This window comes from Urocitellus parryii, chromosome 3, assembly GCF_045843805.1.
Source record: "Urocitellus parryii isolate mUroPar1 chromosome 3, mUroPar1.hap1, whole genome shotgun sequence".
Lineage (NCBI taxonomy): Eukaryota > Metazoa > Chordata > Mammalia > Rodentia > Sciuridae > Urocitellus > Urocitellus parryii.
This window is the reverse complement of record NC_135533.1, coordinates 203,408,960-203,432,893: the sequence shown is the minus strand read 5'-3', so window position 1 is coordinate 203,432,893 and position 23,934 is coordinate 203,408,960. Positions and strand designations below refer to the sequence as shown.

At 49.2% G+C, this 23,934-nt stretch overlaps 2 protein-coding genes across 2 annotated transcripts in view; both read right to left on the bottom strand.

Annotated features, from left to right (window-relative positions):
* Nucleotides 1-342: 342 nt before the first annotated feature.
* Tm6sf2 (transmembrane 6 superfamily member 2) lies at nt 343-7,066 on the bottom strand. The gene is made up of 10 exons (XM_026390029.2): nt 6,854-7,066; nt 5,203-5,306; nt 4,520-4,617; nt 4,347-4,450; nt 3,880-3,962; nt 2,882-3,006; nt 2,640-2,741; nt 2,266-2,358; nt 1,565-1,684; nt 343-792 (listed from the first exon to the last, which is right to left on the bottom strand). Exons 1-10 carry the CDS (start codon nt 6,946-6,948, stop codon nt 586-588), a joined length of 1,131 nt encoding a protein of 376 aa, XP_026245814.1. The 5' UTR covers nt 6,949-7,066; the 3' UTR covers nt 343-585.
* A 3,207-nt stretch (nt 7,067-10,273) lies between these two features.
* The window catches only part of Sugp1 (SURP and G-patch domain containing 1), a 31,173-nt gene continuing 17,512 nt past the window's right edge, over nt 10,274-23,934 (bottom strand). Inside the window, exons 8-14 of the mRNA XM_026390065.2 lie at nt 21,344-21,702; nt 14,174-14,280; nt 13,350-13,527; nt 12,837-12,943; nt 11,423-11,568; nt 10,721-10,850; nt 10,274-10,437 (exon numbers count right to left, since the gene is read on the bottom strand). Of these exons, the coding sequence (XP_026245850.1) occupies nt 10,411-10,437; nt 10,721-10,850; nt 11,423-11,568; nt 12,837-12,943; nt 13,350-13,527; nt 14,174-14,280; nt 21,344-21,702 (1,054 nt within the window). The 3' untranslated portion in view covers nt 10,274-10,410. The remainder of the gene's footprint in view (nt 10,438-10,720; nt 10,851-11,422; nt 11,569-12,836; nt 12,944-13,349; nt 13,528-14,173; nt 14,281-21,343; nt 21,703-23,934) is intronic.

The following is a 23,934-nucleotide window of genomic DNA, read 5'->3' as shown; positions in this document are numbered from 1 at the left end:
TGTATACAGTTGGTACTTATTAATGGTGCCATATTATAACTCATATTGTAATTTATTGGCAGAGCAGTGAATTTTTCTCCTGATCATGACATCAGGAAGGTCTCTTATCCATTGTGAGCCTCAGTTTTCCCCATCTGGAAGTTGGAGCTGTGCACCAACCAGAGGCAGACTTCTGTTATCCTGCTGCCTTAGGTTTTGGACAGCCACAATGGCAGTGAGGATTGAGTTCCCTGTGGGATCCAAGAAAAGGGTTCCTTGCCCTGGCACCCTGAAACACTCAGACAGTGATGTTTTAGACACCAAAAGAGTTTTTATTAAAAGGACTCATCGGGTGGGGTGATGGGTAAATTCTGGGACAGCAGAAGGCTCCTCTGGGAGAACAGTGATTGGTGGTTGAGTGAGGCTCTCTTTGTAAGAACACCTGGCTGTTAGTCTCCCATCCCACCCCCTGGCCTGAAACCACCATAGCTAGTTCTGAAGATCCCCAGAGGTGTGTCTCCTGCTGGTAAAAACCGGTAACCCACCCTTCCCAGGGCAGGGCTGGCTGTGCATGTAAACAGAGTCTCAGGGAGCCCTGCAGCCCTCTCATTGCTGCTTCTTGTCAGCCAGGGCATCTGGGGGTGGTGGGTGCAAGAAGAAGGCTGGCCAGCGCAGGCAGCGGTAGGCCAGCAGGTGAGGGCCCAGAGCATACAGTAGATTGCACAGGAAGACGCAGGTCCAGGCATCCTCTGGCACACGGTAGGTGAAGGGTGTGCGCAGGTGCATGGAAGCGCCCATGTGTGAGAACTGTGCCTGGTGACCAGACAGGAAGGATGGATGTCAGGGACCAGAAGGGGACAGAAGTCCCAGCATGCTGGGGTCTTACAGAAGATAGTCAGGCAGAGCCCAGAGGGTCCCTGTCCTCATGTTGTTGACAGTTGATCCAGTCCAGCTCCTCCTCCTAGTCTTCCCTACCCTTGACAGCTGCTTTTGACCCAAATCTTGTTAATTCTACCCCCTTGGAAATCTTCTTGGGTCTTCCTGCCCTGGCCTGGGGCCAGGTATTTCTTTTCAGAACTAGGGCCCCATTCTGATTAGGCCCTCCATTGCTCAGACACCTCCCATGGCTCCCAGTCATCCTCAGCACCAGTTCCCAAAGCCAGAGTTCAGTCTTCAGCATCTGTCTGCCAGTTTCTCTTGCTTCTGCCTTTACCTACATGATGGCCCTGCTAAATTATTGTCCTCCTCTGTACCTGTCCTTATGTTGCGCCCATTCCTGAAATGCACTTCCCTTCCTGGAAACCCATTCCCTTTCATCAAAGCCCAGCTCCTGTGCTTTCCTTCCAATCCCTCTCAGTCCCTGTCCTTCCTCCTCTCTAGCTCTGACCCCAGGGGGCAGGGAGTATCTGTGTTTTGGCTCTTTCTCCCCCAGACTAGTGAATTCCTAGGTACTGGGCCGGGGACCTCTTGGTGCCCATAATCATGTTGCCCAGGTTGAGCACAGAAGCAGCTGAGGGGTAAGCAGAAACCGCCTTCCCTGCATGCCTGTCCACCTGCCCCCACCCATCACCCACCTCCCCCTCACCTGGCCAATGGCTCCAGCAAACACCAAGGCCCAGTCAGGCAGCCAGGAGCAACCGGGGAAGGTGAGGGCATAGGTGGCCAGGCCGTAGAAGGGCAGAACGTAGAACATATACATCAGCATCTGGGGGTAACAGGGCACAGCCTATGAGATAAGCTTGGTCTCCTGAGACCCCAGACACGGGGCATCTGAAGAGAGGTCTGGATAGCCTCAGATCCCACCCAGGATGGGGCTCCCTGTACCCCCCACTCCTGTGCAAAGTGATCCTCTTTCCCCCACCACCTATGTATACCCAGCTTACTCCTCTATCTCCAAAAGTGGCATGTGATCCTGGCCAATCCTAACACTCCAGTCAAATGGTTATAATGATTCATAAGGGGTGGGCATATCACAGCCTGCCTGAGACATGCACTTAAGTTTTGGGGTAATAATGGATCATATTCCTCTGGGGTGGCTGATTAGGGTGGATGGAAGCCTAGAGCTGCCTGTGCCACCCCACAGAGAGCCATGCCAGGGAAGCAGAGCCTGGAGACAGATATCCTTGAGTTCCTGGATCCAGCCATACCTGAAAACCATATCTGTTACTTTTTTGATAAGACAACACATCCCATATGTGTTTCTGTCAATTTAACTTGTGCTTCTGGCTCTGGCTTCCAAGAGATTCAGGCAGGATAATGGCCCTCTCCTCCCACCTGCCCTCTCACCTGCACCTTTGGATAGGCCACAGGATCCCGCAGGTATGGCTCATACTGGTAGATGTAAACAAAGCAGGCATCCGTGGGGCAGTCAAGCACAACCTAGGGCAGACAGAGGAACCATCCACTGACCTCAAGCGTCCCTCAAGTGGGAAGCCTCCCACACCAACAACGCTCAAGCAGGGTCCATATCCCTAGCTCTGGCTCTCTCCCAGAGGAAAGAGGAGTGAACACTCAGGTCAGACTTGAAGAAGAACTTCCTTGGATAATTGGACAGAATAGCAATAGTTTTTCTGCACCAGTAAAGGAACACATATGAAAGAGGTGAACCAGGAAGGGAGGCCAGAGGCAGGAAATGGGGAGGCTGGCCAGGGCAAACTCACCAAGCCCCGGAAAAGGGTGAAAAATGCAGCAAGGAAGAGGTATATGACGAGGGCCAGGTCAGCAGGGCGCTGCAGAAGGCCCTTTCTTTGCTCTTCCTGCACCTGCCCCAGGGGAGAGAATTGGAGACAGCATGAAAGAAGGTGATCCTTTCAAGGAGACACAGTCTTTGATTAAAAGGAATTCACATGTGGAGACCTTCAGGCAGGCTGGGACAAGGCCTGCCTGGGAGCGAGGCGCTCACCATGTTGGGCGTACAGCAGGTTGGTGCCCGAGACTGGCTGAAGACCCTCCTCCCAGCCCAGCACGGCACCAGCAGGTAGAGGATGGCAAGGAAGAAGGCAGGTCTAAGCTCTGAGCTGTATTTGCCTGCCATGGCGGAGGAGAGAGGAAGCCAGTCAGCAAGGGTCTCCCAGACCTGGCTGGGCCCATTAGTTGAGCCATGCCAGAGCCCTGGATGGACTTCTGTGTGTGTGTGTGTGGGGGGGTAACTGGGACTGAACTCAGGGCACTGGGCCACTGAGCCGCATACCAGCCCTGTTTTGTATTTGATTTAGAGACAGGGTCTCACTAAGTTGCTCAGTGCCTTGCTTTTGCTGAGGCTGGCTTTTAACTCATGATCCTCCTGTCTCAGCCTCCCGAGCCAATGGGATTACAGGCATGCACCACTGAACCCGGCTCTGGACTTCTTGGTTCACAAATGCTAATCTCACTCAAGCTCCAACACCCTCCATGATTCCTTGCATCCATCAGATGATGTCCCCTTTCCTCAGCCTGGCCTGCCTCTGTTTACCCTCTGGATACAGATCCTACATCCCCACCATCCTTTCCTTCCCATGAATACACCTTGGGTGTTGTCCTTGCTGGATCTTTGTCAGGCCGTACCAACATCTGGACTATCATCCCTGCTCTTCATCTCTGCTCTACATCCCAAGATCTACTTACAAAGCTTTCACTCTGTCACTCTGTCACCCTAAAAATTTCCTTTCTGTGTCAAAGCATTCTGCCCAAACCCCCAGAGTCTGGAGGTCAGGGACCAGTAGCCTGGAGAGGAAGCAGAATTAATTTGGGCTCCAAGAGGAATCTGGTAGGCTGCTGGTTGAGGCTCTTCTACGGACAGGCATAAGGAAGGAAGGGGCCTCTGTGAACACTGGGAAGTGGTGGAGGATCCAACACAGGGGCTTCCAGGTGAAGGGCACTAACCCAGCCAAATTTTGTAATTCCCCCAAACTGAGTCCTTACCAAGAATGTTTCCTGGGAGGAACACCAGGATGCTCATGGCGAAGGAACCCAGCCAGTAGAGTCCAAGATTCCGGTATCTCTTTCTGGGAAGGAGTGGGAGTGAGTAGTGGGTACCTGGTCACTGGTTTCAGAGCCTCAGTCAGGGTCCAGAGACCATTCTGGGCTTCCCAACTCCAGGTCTCTCTGTTTTGCCCAGAATAGAAGGAACAACGGGGAGTTGAATAGGGGACTGAACTGTCAGCCACTCTGTCAAAGGGGCAAGGTGGATACAAGGCAAGAATCACCACCACCACTTACACCTGATGACATTCTCTGGAACCTTCTCTTCCCCATCCCTGGCTGCAGCCCTAGAGAGGCTTCTGATTCCCACTCCGGAGGAACTTCTGGTTCCACCCTGACTTGGGACCCTACCTGAGCACACAGTTTCTCTCTCAGGGCCCAGGAACCACCCAGCCTGCCCCCTGCACCTTTTATGGATGGCACCTGCCATGGCCAGGTAGAGGAGGTAGTGAACAGTGCCATCCCAGTAGCAGATGAAGATTCCATGCGATGTGCGCAGGTATGGCTCACCCTGTGGGGGCAGGTGAGAGGCTCAAACAAGAGGTGGGGCATGGGACACCCCTGGCCACCCTCCACGTACCTCCTTTGTATAGAACTCCATGAAGCCCACCACGTAGCCATCTTCCTGGAGAGCGATGATGAGGTCCACCACGGAGGTGAAGGCAAAGATTGCAAAGACTGCGGGGAGAGTGAGTGGGCGGGGCCAGTGTGGGTGGGGATTTATAATGGGCGTGGTCAATGCCATGTGTGGGCGGGGCTAGGGCCAATAGGTTTGGGCTTGGGCTGGTTCAGGTCAGGAATAAAATAGGGGCTTGAAGTAGCAGGTCAGGAATGAGGTTCCAGTCAAGGGCTCCCGGCCCAGTTCCTGTTCCCAGACCACAGGTGCCGGACCACAAGCCTGCCTCATTCTGCATGTCAGACAGAGACACAGCCCCACCTTTGGGGGTCCCCAATTTTATGGGAGCTGCAGCATCCCTGCCCTCAGGAGATCTAGGAATGATGGGGAGGCACAGAACTTCAGGGGCTCCCAATCTGATGGGGGAGAGACAATCCCTTCTCTCAGGAGTTCCAAATCTGAAGGAGGAAGCTTTTTGAGGTTCACCAATCTAATGAAGGTTTCCTAGTGTCTTTGAGGTCACCAGTCTAATGGGAGCCCATCAAAGGCCTCCAGGGTGATGGAAGAGGTCCTTCAATGGCCCCAAGTCTGAGGATGGAGGCCCTGGTCCAGAGAGTTCTCTCCTTCACAATCACCCAGGGACTCACCAGCATAGAGTGGATCATAGGAGATCTCGCCACCAGACAAGACATAGATGGCCACAAAGAGCAGACCCAGGATCAAGGCGCTCATCAATGCCACCCACAGGGGGCTGAGGAGAGGGAAACCGAGTCAGGGAAGCCAGGCTCATTGCTGAGGCCTCACCCCACCCTCCCCAGTGGGGAAAAGGTAGACTCCAGGAAGCACCAGGTGATGAGACTGAAGCACCTGCATCAGCAGACTCTTGCTCTGGCTGTTCCCCCCTTATAGAAACTGCTTCCTGAAGAATCTTCTCTCTCTCTCTCTTCCCCTCCCTCCCTGATGTTGGCCTCAAACTTGGGACCTTCTTGCCTCAGTCTCCCGAGTAACTGAGATTACAGGCCTGTACCACCAAGTCTGGCCTGATGTCACTTTTCTGCTTGGCAAACTCCTTCTCATTCTTCACGGTCAGTCTAAATTGCTCCTTCTCCAGGAAGTCCTCCCTGACTCCCAAGAAAGGATCACTGTCCAACTTGAACTAGGAACAGAGGGGATATCCACCAATCCCTTTTGTCTGTACAATTTATTCCATCATTTGTGGATGTGTGTTCAATTCAACTTGTTCAGTCAATCATTCAGCAATGCCAAGCCTCTCTGTGGCCAGGCTCAGACCTCTGGCTGAAGACTCCAACCCCTCCCAGTTGAAGTCCAAATGTCTCCATTCATTCCACTCTATCCCTGCCCAAGGCGAGTGATAAGGCAGTGATAAGGCAGGTCTCTGGGCAAACCAAGGTCCAGAGATGGTGAGAGATCTGTCCAGGGTCACACAGCAAAACTCTGAACATCAATTCCCCACACCATCCAGGTCCCTATCTTCTTATGAAGCCCTCTATCTCCTAGGATCTCCTGACCCTATCTATGTATCAACAATGACAACTATAGTAATTGGATGAGACCACAACAGGGTCTTTGCACACAACTTGCAATCTCTACCCACAACAATGGGGTGAGATCTAAGATTATGCCATCACAGAGATGAAAAAACTAAGTTTCGCAAGGCAAGTTGTTTCACCCAGGGTCCCAGGAGATAGAGACAGATTACTTGTACCCAGGGAGTCAGACCCATCCTCAAGATTCTATCTATCCCACGGTTTGTGATGAACTGGGTTTGGGAGTGTGAAAGGCTTGCTGGACCCTCAGAGACAGAGTCTCTGCATGTCAGTCTAAGGTCAGGATTCGCAGGACATGAACAAAAAGAAAGTCTTTGGCCTGCTCTGAGGCATGGAGCAGGTGTGTGTGGCAGCAAGAGCTGGGTCATCAGCTTATCTGGTGCAATACTTTGACCCTTGGCGACTTTAGAACCTGTGCTAGGTGCATCCCTGGAAATACCCCCTTTCAAAACCCTGCCGTGTGTGGGGTTCGGATCTTTGGCATCCCTTCTCCTCAGACCCCAAACATCCCAGAGAGTCCCCACTCCAGCCTCCAGCAAGGAGGGAAGGGAACTTCCTGTTGGAGGGGGTAATTCTGGCCCAGCCCCCATCACTCCCGGTTCCGAGCTGCAACGGGGTGCGGGGCTGGGGGAGCCAAGCCCGCGGCCCGCGCATCCTCCCCCCCAGCCCCCTCCGGTCCTCCTCGCCCGCTTCCGCCCGGTGTTCCCCGGGAGGCACTCCCCGCACGCACTGCGAGAGCGCTGAGACGAGGTTGAGCACGTAGGACACCGGGAGGGCGCCGAGCGACAGAGCCGCAATCTTGCCGGCCAGCGGCGGGATGTCCATGGCGGCGGCGCCGGGACCCGGGTCGGTCCTGGCGTATCCTCCAGGGCGCTCGGCTCCTCAGTGACAGCGCGTCTAGGCCGGGGGTTGCCAGGGACCCGCCCCGCACAAAGGTCGCCCCCTGCGGCGTCCGGGGCAGGCAGCGCTTTCCCAGGGAGCCTCCGAGGCCCCGCCCCCTGCGGCTACCCCGCCCCTTTGCCCGTCGGTCTCTGAACCCCCCACCCCGGTCTGACCCTGGGCGGTCCCGGCTGTCCAGCCTTAGTTTCGCTTTTATCAAAGGCTGGAACACCGCACTTCAAGACATTTCTGCTCTGAGTTCAGGGACAGAGTCCTAGAGACCCCGGGGCGGCCACTTCGTTCTAAGGGAATTCATTCTCCAGGCGTCTATCAGTAGCTCGGGTTGAGCTGGGGTGAGGTGCACTTCTGCCATCTTTGTCCCAACACTGGCGTCCCAATCTCGACCTGGAAGGGGGTCCTTTTGTTGTTGTTTTGTTACTTTTGCGATACGGGGAATGGGACCAGGGCCTCAAGAATACTTAACAAAGGCCCTACCACTGAGCTCCATTCCCAGTCCTAAGGGGTCCTTTTTAACGCCCCATATACCTCAGACCATCCCCACCCCCATTCCAGGATCAAGTGAGCATCGCCTGTGTTGCACTGAGGAATCCCCTCAACCAGTGCACTTGGATTTGAGTGTTCAGTGGCCACAAATTTAAACGTGTCCAGTTATGAAGTTTTGATTGGGGCCTGTCTGAATGCAGGCAAACATGAGTTGGGTCCTTCCAGTAGGGGAAAGAGGTGGGAGGCAAAGGATTTAAGAAGCAGATGCTGAAATCAGAAGGTCCAGGTGGGGCCAGTTCAGGGAAGTGTTCCTGGCAGGGAGAGTGAGGGTTCCAGCCTGGAGCTAATCATCTGGAAGGAAGCCAGAGAGGCTGAGGGAGGAAAGTGGGAAAGGTGGAGTGTGGGTTTCAGAGGCAGCTGTGAGGGAGGAAGCAGGGAGCTAACCGGCTGTGGAAACAGCTAGAGGGGGCTGGGCAAGGCCAGGGGGATATGAAATAGGGAGAACCAGAACATGGAGGGCCCATAGTTTGAGGTCAGGAAAATTAGGCAGTCTTGTGTTTCTGTAACTCCCTCCAACTGGTCTGAGGTTCTTGCCCATGTGGAGTACTTGTGGCTATTGGAAATAGCATGGAGAGATGTGTCTGCCTGAGTCTTGCCTCCAAGAAGCCCACAGCCCCTCCCCTGGACAGCCAGGCCCCTTCTCCATGCTGCCCACTGGCCTTGTGCCAACCAGAGCCAAGGTGTCTAAGCAAGGCTACCAGTCTGATTCAGCGTCCCTCCCCAGGTGCCCATTGTGCATGGGGTGAAGTTCAGCTTTCCCAGGGCTACTTTCCCAATTCTAGCAGTGCAGACACTCCACAGGCCTGTCTGCTGTCTGCCAGATGGACCTTAAGTTCTCACCTCCCTCTCCAGGCTGAGGATCTAACCCAGAGCCTTGGGCACACTGAGCAAGTGCTCTGCCATTGAGCCTAAGCCCATGTTCTTACCTCTTAAGGCAGGTGCCAGTAACTCCTACTCAAGGCTGCCCTTCACCCTACCCTACTTCTCCCTTTGCAGAGCCAGGAGTGTCTGTGCCCAGTTGTCTCAGAGACTGACCTTGCACCCTATGTACCTGCACACGAGAACAGCGTTTGGAGGCCTCTCTCCTTTCTTGCCTGAGGGTAAAGTCCATGCCCTCACCTGGCAAACCTCCAGGTTACTGAACTCAATGGAGAGGTGACTTGGGTGACGGGGTGTGTAGAACTAAGCCCCAAGGTCCTGTCTTCTGGATTTTTGGCTGCGGAGAGGTACACCTGTGCTTGGGGCTCTGGCCAGCTGCCTTCTGGGCAGACCCCATAAACAAACACCTGGGTTACGCCCACCAGTGTCACACCCAACTCAAAGATGGGAAACAGGATGGCGTTTCACAGCAGCCTAAGCTCTGCTATTGCCTCTGAGACTTTGTCAGTCCCTCGGCCTACTGAAGTACACTCCACAGCAGCCCCTGGCTCCTCTTGGTATCCATTTTTCCCTTTTTGTGGTGCCGGGGATGGAATCCAGCGTCTTACATATGCTAGGCAAAGGCTGTCATTCAGCCACACCCCCAGCCGTTATTAGCTTTTGCAGCCCTCAATAAGCAGCTATAACTGACATCACCTTACCCCAATAGACCAGCTGCCTGGGGGCAGCTCTCCATCTGGTTCTCAATTAGTGCTCAGTATTTGCTGAATGACTGGCCACAGCTGACCCAGGAGCCCAACTCCAGCTTGAGTTCATCGAGCCTGAGAAGAGGAATCCCTCTACCCTACAGGTGTTGGGTCACCACCAGGTAGCTGGATGTGTGAGGGAAGATGGGAGAGATCCCCAGGCTATGGCCTACCACATGTGGTCTGCAGACTTGTAGAACTGGTAAGAATGCAGATTCCTGGGTCCCCCATGCAACCTGGGACTCAGCAGCTGCAGCCAAAGATCCCTAAGTGGTTTCTGCATGACATGAGATGCCAGCTCTGGCAGACACAGCTGGGGATGTCTTGGCACACACTTTGGCCTGGGCTACCCTCCTGCCTTAAAACTTCCTGCTCCAAAGCCCCATCCTGTGACTGATGTTATAGCATGTGTCCAACCACCAGCGGTCTCCAAATGAACTAGGGTCAGGGACTTGTATGACCATCACACTAGTGGAACCAGTAGTTGGAACAGCCAGGGTTGCAGCTTATCACCAGTAGTGATTTGCTGTGTGTGCTGGGCCCTGCCAGCAAGCAAAGGCTAGGCAGGTCCTGCCTAAAGACCCTGTCCTCCTCTAACTTCCTAAAACAGTGCTAGGCTGAAAGGTCCCAAACACACACCCTTGGGCCTAGGCGTGGCCAGGTGTCAACCAAGTGCCCCTCCCTGCAGTCTGCTGCAGAAGAGCAGCCTTCTCTGTCTCCTTACAGTGAGAGCTAAGGGTCCTCCCCTCAGTTGCAACCCAAGCTTAGGGGGAACAGACCACAGGGACAGATAAGGGATTAGGTGGTGCTCTGAGATTCCTCAGATACAGGGGGGCTTTTGAGAAATTGTCTTGCCAGATTACAAGTTTGAGGCCAGCCTCAACAACTTAGTGAGACCCTTGACAACTTAAACCATGTCTCAATACAAAATACAAGGAAAAAAAAAAAAAGTCTAGAGAGGTAACTTAGTGGTAAAGTGTCTCTGGGTTCAATCAGAGAACAAGTTCTGCCTCCATCTGCCTGACCTAGCCCACTGCTAAGCGACAGGAAAGGGTTCCACAATGGCAGGGACCAGGCTGCTATGGCGGGTGAGCACTGGGACTTTAATAAATGGCACAACACTCGTAACAACGGTAGGGATGGGCAGAAATGCAGGCCAGCACATCCCACAGCCCAGGGACTGTTGTTCAGAAAGTAGACTTGTGTTTCACCAGAATATTCAGTAGTAAGGCCTTCTGGGGTTGTTCTGTGGGAAGCCAAAAAGATAAAAGGGGGAGGGGTTAATGCAAAGGACACAGAGCAGTTCCTCTATCCAGGGGCAGCTGAATTCAAATCCTCCAGCGGGAAGGGCCAGCTCTAAGTAGAGGAGGGGGTTCGAATGCAGGTTGAGAGCTAGAGGTTTCTGGCCTAGCTTGCAAAGGAATTGGAGGGACCTTTCTGTTGATCCGGCCACCCCCCTGGAGTCTACCGTGAGAAATCAGGACGGCTCAGGAAGAAGCAAGTGATAGGGGAAACAAGGGTGCACACACCAGAGGATTGGGCCGGAAGCGGTAGGCCAACATCATCCTCTTGCGAAAGGCCTCATATTCATCGTCCTCCTTGGAGAGCTCAGCTGGCCGGTCAATGCCAAAACCGGCGCCATCTACCGTGGTAGTGCCCCTGCAGAGAGGTAATGGGCTAGTGTGAGCAGGTACTTGGGCTGGTGCCAGTGGAAAGAGGGACAGAGAGGCCTGGCTTGCCTGGGCTCAACAACTGCACTTTCAGGCACTCATAGTGGGCTGCTAGGCTAAGGACATCTGTGCAGGGACAAGCCTACACTAGCCAAAAAGGGAGGCATAAAGGTGGTCCAGCCCCCAGAGTCCTGCAAGGAAAGGAGTACCCACAGTGTAGGTTATCACAGCTCTAGGGATGACAGGGAAGCTTCTCAAGGACAGTACTGAGAGGCCAAAAGTGCAGGGGACGCCTAAAGCAAGGGGTCACATCAGAAGGTTTCCCACTAATTTCTGGGACTGGTTTCTAGCTTGCAGAGAATATAAACAAGACCAGCAGTCCCAGGAGGGTTTGACCCATCTGTACCTTCACAAAGGGACCTGGGGGAGGAAGAAGTCCCCAGAGTTGGGAGAGGGACAGACCTCCAAACCTCCCTGCATCACTAGCTTGTGCGTGGCAAGCTATGTGCAGTGGGGTGGGAGCAGGCAGTGGGGCTCCGGAGGGTGCATCCCACTACTCACTTGTTCACTGGGTTCTTGATGCCCTGGCCCTCTGTGCCCAGTCCCTCGCCCTCCTTCCAGCCCATCTTCATCAGCATCTGGTAACCGATGTTCTCCACAGTCAGCTTGAACTCCTTGTACTCTGAGTAGTCAGGCTCTCGACCCTCCTGCAGGGTGAGGTAGTGGGAGTTACAAACGAGGGCCATAGCCACACCTGGGCCTCAGTAGCACACAGATATGCCCCCTGCCTTTGGGCTCACTGATGCTGGAACCACCCACTCATCTGCCTCCTCCCACTGGGTCAGACTTGAAGAGTCTTCAAGAAAAGATCAAACTCTTCTTTTCTGGGTCCCCAGGGACTCAGGGTGCTGAGCTCCTTGGCAGTGAAGTCAAAAGGGGCAAGGTGACAAGTTGTATAGACTTCATCTATCACAAGAGAGATTAATGCTTCACTGGCAAAGAAAACCTTATGTTCTGAGGGCAATTTATTTTTGTTATTTTTTTGAGACATGGTCTCACTATGTTGCCCAGGCTAGCCTTGAACTCCTGGGCCCAAGCAGTCCTCCTGCCTCAGCCTCCCAAGCAGCTGGAACTACAGGCATGACAACCATTCTTGGCTTGAAAATAATTCATAATAGCATGCTAAGAAATGTGGCCAAGCTGGGTGCCAGCCACTCAGAGGAGGCAAGGCAAGAGTACTGCATGTTTAAGGCCAGCCTTGAAGACTTAACAAAACCCTGTCTCAATTTTTTTTAAATATTTATTTTTTAGTTATAGGTGGACAAAATATCTTTGTTTTTTCTTTAATGTGGTGCTGAGGATTGAACCCAGTGCCTCTCACATGATAGGTGAGCACTCTACCGCTGAACCACACAACCTCTGCCCTATCTCAAAATTTAAAAAAAAAAAATTTTAAAGGGCTGGGAATGTGGTTTAGTGGTATAGCACCCCTGGGTTCAATCCCCAGCACCTCCAAAAAAAAAAAAAGTGGTCAATGATGAGGTTATGGGAGACCAGTTTTCTAAAAAGACTTTATGAAGACAACATGGGATGTACCACATGGCCATTTCACTTCATCAGCCCAACAGCAGCAGGGAGAATGTTAAGCTCTGTTCTGTGGAGGCCAGGTCAGGTCCATGGGGGATTTCTGCTGGAGAAATGCTTTGCCTGTAAACTGCACTTAATTGGCTCCACTGGAGGCACAATTTCCTCTGCAGCCAGGGAAATGTTTCTGAAGCGGCAGCTGAGCAGCTATTTGCTAATTCCCCACACAGACACCGTCTGTCACAAACAGATGCCTCCCTCTGCAAGAGGGCCTGGCTTCTGCTGTGAGCATGGGGGCCCAAGGCTACCTCAGGCTCTAATAGGTGAGGTGAGGTGGCTTTCAGAGGAACTGGGCCACAGCAGGGGCTGGTGCGAGGGTCCCCTGTCTTACCTTCAGGGCCTTGAATGTCTCCATGAACTTTTCCAGCTCGTCAGGGGGCAGGAAGTCTCCAATGAAGTGCTTGCCCCGGCCCATCTTTGTCAGCTGCTCTGCCCACTCTGCCCAGAGAAGCAGTTAAAGTGAGAGGAGGGAGGAGGAAGGGGAGTGGGCCAGCTGATGCTTAGACCACAGGTATAAGAGTTGGTGTGGCCTCCAGGGAATGACATGCTGGCCTGAGGCACCAACTAGACACCCTTCGCCATAGGCAACCGTGCCAAGCTTTCCAATCAAATGCTAGTGAACACTCATCTTGGATCCCCACTTTTCACCATGAGGGAAACAAGGCACTGAAAGGTTGAGTTTCTCACCCAAGGCATCACAGCCAGGAGAAACAGACTTGAGACTGAATCTGGGCACTGAGTGGGAATACCTGAGCCTACAGTGCCTTGAGGGCAAGGCCCCACCAGTCATGCTCCCCCAAATTTCATCCCTCCTTCTCCCCTCTGACCCTGCGCCTTGGCGCACCCCGTGTCTTGTCCATTTCCATGCGCCGAAGCTGGTGCTCCCAAGTGCCCAGCTCGCTGTCCACCTCCTCATCACTGTCATAGCCGTGCTGGTGTTGCTGAAGTGCCTTCTCCCATAGCAGCTGCATGTCCTGCATCGCCCGCTTGTGTTGCATAATCATGTCGTACATCTGTTGCATCTATGGGTGTGGAATATGACCATGAGCAGGATGCCAGCTTCCCCCCAAAACCAGCCCCTTGGTAGACAAGTCCTGCCTTAGGACGTGCTCTGGATTCCTGACCTTTAGTGTAGCAAGGAGGACCCCTGAATAAGGGCAACTACGGCTCCTGATCCCTGAGAGAGGCACTTGAGGTGCACAACCCAGAGACTGCCAGGCAGGAGCCTGAGCTCCTGGGAAAGCAGTGCAGGGGCTACAAATGGCTGTGGAGCCCCCTACTGGGCCAGGCCCCTCACCACAGAAACACTGTGGCACCCTACTGGGACTATTCTACAATAGGCCCTCAAGGGAACTATGGAAGGAAATGAAGACTATTTCAGTAGGAAGCAGTGCTCTAGCTGCAAGGCACAGGCCACAAGAGCTGCCCAAAGGCTGAATGGCAGCGTAAGAGGTCCTGGGGTCTAAGTCCAGCTGCAGGCTCGTGAAGACCCTCAGGGGTGGCATGTGCTGACAGGGGTACTTGTCTTCCTGGAAGCCTCCTTGCTGACTGAGTGCCCTGATGCACACAGGCTCAGTGAGCATACAACACATTCATGACTGCTGCACCATGGGGCAAGAAAGGATGTTCCACAGCACCTACTGAGTTCCCTGTCTCCAGTGCTCTTACCTCCTGCTGCTCCTTCAGCTGTTTCTTCTGGGCATCTGAGAGTTCTGTGACACCCACCAGACCTACAGGCTTCCCCTTCTCATAGCCGAGTCCTTTGAGGTCCTGAACTGGAAATTAAAGAAGCAGGACAGTGTTGGTAACAGCCACACAGGCCCCAGGTCCTACTTCTTAATTTGTCAGGTCTAAGAATTAAAAATACCCAAGGCACCTGGTGCAGGGTCTGCAGTGCAGTAAGGGTCCTCATGTCCTATTTGTTAGCATGTGTTATGTGAGGACCTCGGTGGCCATGCACATGTGCACTGGAACTTCATTTCCTCAGACCTCTCTAGAAAGGTTCTATATGCAAACAGCAGTAATCAGAGGATTGGGTCCTCACTCAGCGTCACACAGCTAATGGGTTAAAGGCAAAGATTTTGTAAAGCTAGAGGCAAGAGAGCTAAGATGTGCAACTCTACATGTGCATGTGTGTATGTGGGTGTGGGACACACGCCAGCTCTCAAAACACAGCCCTGTTGCTGACAGATATCCGGTGCAGATGCACACGGATTGAGTCTGGTATAAGTCTCAGTTGTATGGCTCCATTCGCTCCTTTGGGGGCGGCAGCCAGCCATCCTCAAAGCTACTGACATTTAATTTGGCATCAGCTTGGGAACTTGGCTGGAGTCAGAAACACTGATCCATGTGAAGATGCTGTGATGGCCCCATCTGGGGTGGAAACAAGCACCCCTCAGGCAGTGGCTTCCTGGGGGATGTGCCAAGCAGGGGTGTATGTGCTCTGGGAAGGTGAAAAGAGCCATGTCCTCCCACCTCACTAGGGCTAGGGCTTTGCCCTTAAGAATCAAGATGTAGCCGGGTGTGGTGGCTCACACCTGAAATCCCAGCAGCTCAGGAGGCTGAGGCAGTAGGATCACAAGTTCAAAGCCAGCCTCAGAAACTTAGCAAGACCCTGGTTGGGGTTGTGGCTCAGAGGTAGAGCACTCGTCTAGTATGTGTGAGGCCCTGGGTTCCATACTTAGCAGCACATAAAGTAAAATAAAGACATTGTGTCCACGTATAACTAAAAAATTTAAAAAAGAACCTTAGTAAGGCCCTAAGCAACTTAGTAAGATCCTCCCTCAAAATAATTATAATAATAAAAACCATAAATAAAGCTGATGATGTGGCTCAATGGTGAAGCACCCTGCATTCAATCCCAGGTATTAAAAAAAAAAAAATCACTATATGGACTAAGGTACAGCATGATGGTAGAACACTTGCTTAGCATTCATGAGACCCTGGGTTCCAACCCCAGCAACACCCTAAAAAGAGGATTGCCCACAGTTGCTCCTTAGCCCCTATTAATCTTTAATTCCTCCTCAAAGGTTTGTAGGGGAGCCCTGTAGGGAAGGTACAAGGACTGAGGCCTGAGTGGGTCATATGCCTGGAGCAAGCCCATGGTCCTTCTCCCTCAATGGGTCTCCTCTGGCGAGGGCTGCCCAAACCCCTTCTGAGGACAATATGGACCAATAGATCATAAACTTGGGCCTGAATCTCTGGAGCCAGTGCCTGTCCTTTAGATCATTCAGTAAGTAGCTTTTCTCCTTGACCTGGAATCTCTGAGGCCCCTGGGACAAGGAAGACATCAATTAAGAAACTGGCCCTTAGAGGTGGGTGAAGAGGCCAAGAGGCTAAGCCATATGAGCTGGAGGAGTTGCCCTCTGTTTGGGGCTCCTGTCCTCATCATTCAAATGAAGTGATGGCACCAAGCAATAGGATGCATGTGACTCCCCTACGCACCTGAGTGTCAAGCTGCTGTCAAGTCAGGGGGAGGTGGGGAGCCAGACGGGCAGCATGAGATGGCTATTACGGTTTAGATCTTAAATGGCCCCCGAAAGCTTATGTGTCAAAGGCTTGGTTCTAATGCAATAGTGTTCAGAGGTGGGGCCTTTGAGACATGACTGGCTCATGAGGGCTCTGACCTCATCATTGGATTCATCTACACATGGATTCATAACTTAAGGTTACTGAGAGGTAGTGGAAACTTCAGGAAGTAGGACTGAGTTGGCTTTGAATGGCACAGTGGAACCCTGCCCCCACACTTGGCTTCCTGGCCAAGATGAGGTGAGCCGTCTTCTTTACCACATGCTCCCACCACCATCATGTCCTCTGCCATACTAAAGGCCCCAAGGTGATGGCCAACCAAGAACTGAAACCTCTAAAACTATGAGCCAAAATAAATCTTTCCTTTTTTATTATATACATGTGTCTATTGTGGTGCTGAGGATCAAACCCAGTGCCTTACATGTTAGGCAAGTGCCCTACCACTGAGCTACAACCCCAACCTCCTTTCCTCCTTTAATTTTCCTGCTTTAATTTTTTGTCACAACTGACAGTGGATTAACATAATATATTGAAAAAGGTCTGATACAGAACAAAGTATAAGCATACAGACACCTAACAACAAAGCCCCCAAAATATACAAAACAAAAATTAACAGCATTCAAGGGCAAAGTAGACAATTCTATAATAATCACAGAATTCAATATACCACTTTTAACAATATATAGAACACCTAGATAAAAAATCTTTAGGGATACAGAACACACTATAAACCAACTAGACTTAACAGACCTACATAGAACACATAAACTTACAATGGCAGAATACCTAGTTTCCTCAAGTGCATATGGAATATCCTTCAGGACAGATCATATCTTAGGCTATAAAACAAGTTTAAATAAACTTGAAAGCTGAGCATGGTGGCACATGCCTGTAATCCCAGCAGTTCAGGAGGCTGAGGCAGGAGGATAGTGAGTTCAAAGCCAGCCTCAGCTTTTTTTTTTTTTTAAGAAAGAATTTTTTAATATTTATTTTTTAGTTTTCGGCGGACACAACATCTTTGTTTGTATGTGGTGCTGAGGATCGAACCCAGGGCTGCACGCATGCCAGGCGAGCGCGCTACCGCTTGAGCCACATCCCCAGCCCCAGCCTCAGCTTAAAAAAAAAAAAAAAAAGCAAGGCATTAAGCAACCCAGTGAGACCCTGTCTCTTATGAAAATACAAAATAAGTTTGGGGATGTGACTCAGTGGTTAAGTGTCCCTGAGTTCAAACCCTGGTACTGCCCTCCCCACCAAAAAAAGAAAAAGAAAAAGAAAACTTGAAAATAATACTAAGTATCTTTTCTAGTCACAATGAAATAAAAAAAACACTTGCAAATATTCAGAAATTAACACATTCTAACAAACAACAGGTCAAAGGGGAAAAAAGCACAAATTAGAAAATTCTTGAGATAAATTAAAACAAAAGCAATAATATACCAAAATTTGTAGTATGCAACAAAAGCAGTGCCACAAGGAAAATTTTATAGTTCTAACTGTATACAATTAAAAAGAAAGAGGGGCTGGGAATGTGGCTCAGGCGGTAGCGCGCTCATCTGGCATGCGTGCGACCCGGGTTCGATCCTCAGCACCACATACCAACAAAGATGTTGTGTCCGCCAAGAACTAAGAAATAAATATTAAAAATTCTCTCTCTCTCTCTCTTTCTCTCCTCTCTCACTCTCTCTTTAAAAAAAAAAAAAAAAAAGAAAGAGCTAGCTGGGCCTGGTGGTGCATGTCTGTAATCCCAGCAGCTTGGGAGGTGGAAGCAGGAGGATTGAAAGTTCAAGGCCAGTCGTAGCAACTTAGGGAGACCCTAAGCAACAAACTGAGAACCTGTCTCAAAATAAAAGTGAATAAATAAAAAGGGCTGAGTGATGTAGCTCAGTGATAAAGCTCCTCTGAGTTAAATTCCCAGTACCAAACAACCAACAAGTCCAAAACCAGAAGTCTTCACTGGTGAAGTCTAACAAACATCCACCAATTCTTCTTGAACTCTTCCAACAAAAACAGAGAGGAAGGAACATTTCCAGGTCATTCTATGAGGCTAGTTTTTTTTTTTTTTATTAGTTGCTGATGGAACCTTTATTTATTTATTTATTCATATGTGGTGCTGAGGATCAAACCCAGTGTCTCACGCATGCTAGACAAGCACTCTATCACTGAGCCACAACCCCAGCCCCTATGAGGCTAGTTTTACCCTGATATCAAAGGCATTACAAGTTAGAAAAAACTACAGACCAATATTCCTTATGAATATAGATGGAATCGTTCAACACAAGGCAGAACGTAACATTTAGTCCAATAATAAAAGTAATGTTTCAAAAAAAAAAAAAGAATGAGTCAATATATGAAAATTAATATAATATGCCACATTGATAAAATGAAGAGGGAAAAAAATCCACGATTATTTTAATTGATATTTTATAAAAAAAGCATGTGACAAAATCTAACACCCCTTCATGACAAAGACAAAAACATCCAATACACTTAAACAGAAGGGAACCTCCTCACCAGGTACATTGGTGCATGCCTGTAATCCCAGGTACTTGGGAGGCTGAGGCAGGAAGATGGCAAGTTCCAGGCCAGCCTCAGCAACTTAGTGAGACCCTGCCTGAAAATAAAAAATAAAAAGAGCTGGGGATGTAGCTCAGTAGTGCAGTGTCTCTGGGATCAACCCCCAGTACTGAGGAGAAAAAACAAATTTCCTTAACCTCAAGACAGTAAAGACCATTTATTAAGCACTGTTTGGGAAAGTAGCTCAATGGTAGAAAAATTGCTGAGCATGTGCAAGGCCCTGGGTTTGATACCAAAGCACCACAAAAAACAAAGAAATAAAATAAAATTTAAAAAAATCACAGCTAACATCATATTCAGTGGTAAAAAACTAAATATACTTTTGTCCTAAGATCAGAAATAAGACAAAGATGTCTGTTTTTATTACTTCTATTCAACATGGTACTGGAAATCCTATCCAGAGCAACTGGGCAAGAAAAAGAAAGAAGAACCAGGCCCAATTGTACATGCCTATAGTTCCAGCAGCTCAGGAGGCTGAGGCAGGAGGATTTCTCCAACATCAGCCTCAGCAACTTAGCATGGCTCTAAGGAACTTAATGAGACCTTGTCTCAAAATAAAGAAGGCTGGGGATGTTTCTCAGTGTTAAAGCACGACTACATTCAATCCGCAGTACAAAAAAAAAAAAAAAAAAAAGAATGAAAGAAAAAGAAAAGAGGTATTCAAATTAGAAAGAAGAAAAACTTTCTATTTGCTGATAATATGATCTTGTTATACAAAACACACACACACACACACACACACACACACACACACACCCCTTTGATCTAATAAATTTAGCAAAGGTGCAGGACACAAAATAAACATACACAAATCAATTATTGGCTGAGGATGTAGCTCAGTAGTAGCGAGCTTGGCTAGCACACACAAGACCCTAGGTTCAACTGTCAGCACCCCTCAAAAAAGAAAAAAACTGTATTTCTATACATTAGCAACAAACAATCTGAAAACTGAAAAAACAACATTGTTATTTACAATAACATCAAAATAATAAATCAATTAGGAAGAAATTTAACTAAGGAGCCACAGGACTTATACAATGAAAATTGTGAGACATTATTGAAAGAAATTAATGATAGAAATAGATGGAAAGACATCTCACGTTCACAGATCAGAAGACTTAAATATTGTTAAGGTATCAGTATTACCCAAAGTGTATTCCCTATAAAATCCCAATAGTATTTGCAGAAATAAAAAAGTCCATCTGAAAATTGATATGGCAACTCAGAAGATGCCAAATTGCCAAAATAGTTTTGAAAAAAAAAAAAAAAAGATTTACACTCCCAATCGTAAAACTTACTACAAAGATATAGAAATCAAAACAGTATGGTACAGTATGGACAGACATATAAATCAGCTCAGAAATAAACCCTCACATCTATGGTGAATTGATTTTTTACAAGGGTGTCAAGACCATTCAATAGGGAGAGAATAATCTCTTCAACAAAAACTACTGGGAAAATTGGATATCCACATGCAAAGGAATGAAGCTGGACCCTAAACCACTTATAAAAATTAACTCAAACTGGATCAAAGACCTAAACTTAAGAGCTAAAACTACAAAACTCATAGGCAACAACAAAAAAATTGGTAAAATGGACTTCATTAAAATTTAAAACTTTCAGCCAGGCGCAGTGGCACATGCCTGTAATCCCAGCAGCTCAGGAGGCTGAGGCAGGATGATTCCAAGTTTGAAGGAGGTCCTAAGTTTAGTGGGATCCTGTCTCAAAATAAAAAAAAAATAAAAAGGGCTGAGGATATGGCTCAGTGTAAACATCCTTGGGTTCATTCCCCTGTTCCAAAATAAACAAACATACATACATTTATGGCACCAAAAGATAGTAAAGTTAAAAGACAACCCACAGAAAGAGAGAAATTATTTGCAAACCATGTATCTGATAAAAAGTTAATGTCCAGGCTATATAAAGAATATACTCCTACAATTCAACCACAACAAGAAGATAAACAACCCAATTTAAAAATAGGCAAAGGAGGGCTGGGGATGTGGCTCAAGCAGTAACGCGCTCGCCTGGCATGCGTGCGGCCCGGGTTTGATCCTCAGCACCACATACAAACAAAGATGTTGTGTCCACCGAAAACTAAAAAAATGAATATTAAAATTCTCTCTCTTAAAAAAAAAAATAGGCAAAGGACTAAAGCAGACATTTGTCCAAAGAAGCTATATAAATGATCAATATGCACACGAAAAGATGTTCAACATTATTGGTCATTAAGAAGATTTAAATCAAAGTCACATACCTACTAGGACAGCTATATAATAATGTGAGGGGGTCTGAGGGTAAAGCTCAGTGGTAAAGCGCTTGCCTAGCATGTGGGAGAAGGCTCTGGGTACAATCTCCAACCTGGGTTCAATACTGTGTGATTCAAACCACAGGAGAAAAATAATTGTTTTTGCACTAAATATGCACAGACTTAAGCCCTCTTATTCGTTTTTTCATTAATTTGTTTTGTGGTACTGGGATGAACCACGGAGTGATCTATCACTGAGCTATACCTCCACTCCTCCTTATTTTTTGAGATTTTCTTATCTGAGGGGGTTGTGGAACCAATCCCCATGGATACTGAGAGAGAATGATATACACACAACGGATTTTTAGTCACAGAAAGGAATGAAATTGTGGTACATGCTACAACATGAATAAAACTTAAAGACATGCTCCACAAAAGAACCCAGACCCTTCTGACAAAGGACAGCAGGGAAGGGGGAGTCAGCCCACCTGACAGAGGTGAGGGAGAGGCATCCACATCCCTCTGCACCAGCTCAGCAGGCGGCAACTCAACTTTGTCCTCTTCAGGTCCCCACCGGCTCTTCCGCTTCCTCTTCACAGTGGTTGTGGAAGCTGGCTTACCAGGGACAGCTGGAGCGGGGGTAGCAGTGGTGGGTGCAGGGGTAGACGAGGCAGGACAGGTAGTGGCTGGAGGCAAGGACCCAGATGGGACCTCAGGAGGGGACTTGCGCTTCAGGCTGGGGTCAGGTGCTGTGAGGATGCCTGTGGAGCCTGCCTTGGCTTTCCGGAACTCCTCCAGCTTTTGCCGGTAGTATTTGTACCCTTGGCTGTTAGGTTCATATAGAAAGCTGCAAGGAGAGTTGGAGGGACACCATAAGCTAAGCCAGATCCTCCCCACTCCTGGTTCAGACAGGAGCAGCTCAGGCTGTGTGTGCCCAGGGAAGCCAGGGTCACATCAAGGTTACAGTCTCCACCCATTTCTCCTGCCTTGCTAGGCCTCACTGTGAGAAACACTGTGACTTGCCCACAGGCTCTTATGGTACCCTCCCTTCAAGTCAGGAGTCATACCAAACCTCCCCCTGCCTTTCCCAGGGGCCCATCACATTATCAAGTCCCTGCTTCAGAGCAAAATGAACAGGTGTCCTCAGTCTCCCCAACTCCTGTGAAGTCATTTCTTCATACCACAGAATCCTAACCTGTGGGGAGACCTTAGACACCAGAAATCATAGCGGGTGTCTTGAAACTAAGGCTTTCTCCAATGCATCCTGGAGATACCAAAAGGAGATGAAGTAGACAGACACATGGAATATCAGGATGAACCAGGGAGCTAGACTCTAACCCTGCCTTAAAAGCACACAGCCTCAGGGCAGAAGCCCAACTGTCAGGAAGCCACAGGTCCCCATGGTCCCAACCCAGTCTGAGGAGCAGAGGAAGTAGCACTGGGTTTGGAGTGAGGACTGAGGCAGTAAGAGGTTTTAATAATTTTACCATTTGCCAGCTTCTCTCAGCCTGGGCACATCTGAAACCAATGGTTCTGCCTCTGGCTGGGGTTCACATCAGAGAGAAGAGTTTGAGCCCAGGTCCATGTGGCAAAAGGCTGGGAAAGACCTGAATAAGGGGTTAGACCTGCACTAAGGAACCTGGACAGTCATAACACAATGATATGTTACAACAGCAAGGCACAGTCGTATCTGCCAAGGACTATTCCAAGACCTTCATGGATACCAAAATCCAGATGCACAAGTTCTTTATATAAAATGGTGTAGTCCTGCATAGAACTGACATACATCCTCCTGTAGACTTTAAGTCATCTCTAGATGATTTATAATACTTAATACAATGTAAATGTATGTAACTATTAAACTGTACTATTCAGGGAATAATGACAAAGTCCATAAATGCTCAGTTTTTCTTTTTCTTTTTGGTACTGGGGATTGAACTCAGGGGTGCTCAACCACTGAGCCACATCCCCAGCACTATTTTGTATTTTATTTAGAGACAAGGTCTTGCTAAGTTGCTTAGCACCTCCCTTTTGCTGAGGCTGGGTCTGAACTTGTGATCTTCCTGCCTCTGCCTCCTGAGCTGCTGGGATTATAGATGTATGCCACTGCACCTGGCCTAAATACTTATTTATTTATTTATTTTTGGTGGTGGTGGGGTATTAGGGATTGAACTCAGGGGTACTCAACCACTGAGTCACATCCCCAGCCCTATATTGTATTTTAATTAGAGTCAGGGTCTTGTTGAGTTGCTTAGTACCTTGCCACTGTGGAGGCTGGCTTTGAACCCATGATCTTCCTGTCTCAGTCTCCAGAGCCGCTGGGATTACAGGTGTTTGCTACTGCACCTGGCTAAATGCTCAGCATTGACACAACTTTTTTTTTTTTTTTTTTTTTTAAGAGAGAGTGAGAGAGGAGAGAGAGAGAGAGAGAGAGAGAGAGAGAGAGAGAGAGAGAGAGAGAGAATTTTTAATATTTATTTTTTAGTTCTTGGTGGACACAACATCTTTGTTGGTATGTGGTGCTGAGGATCGAACCCGGGCCGCACGCATGCCAGGCAAGCGCGCTACCACTTGAGCCACATCCCCAGCCCTTGACACAACTTTTTAAAGAATATTTTCAATTTGTGGTTGGTTGAATCCTGGGATGTGGAACCTGAGAATACAGAAGGCCAACTGTACAGGGTCAAGGGTACTGTAATTCCTTTTGCATAAAAGAGAGCAGTCAGGTGTGGTGGTGGCATGCTTATAATCCCAGCTACTTGAGAGGCTGAGGCAGGAAGATTGAAAGCTCAAGGCCCGCCTCTGCAACAGTGAGACTCTATCTCAAAATAAAAAGGGCTATGGTAGGATGCCCCTGGGATCAATCCCAGTACCTTAAAAAAAAAGAAAGAAAAAGAAAGCAGCAAGACATCCCAAAGATGACTTCTATGTGTACCTCAGGAGAGGGGTAGAGGGACCCCTAGCCCTGCCAACACCTGGTACTTCGGGAGGGTGGGATGGGGGACAGGGAGATGGCAGTGTCTCTGTATTTCTGGGTCATGGTACAAGCATGACTCAGTGAAAGACATTCATAAAAACC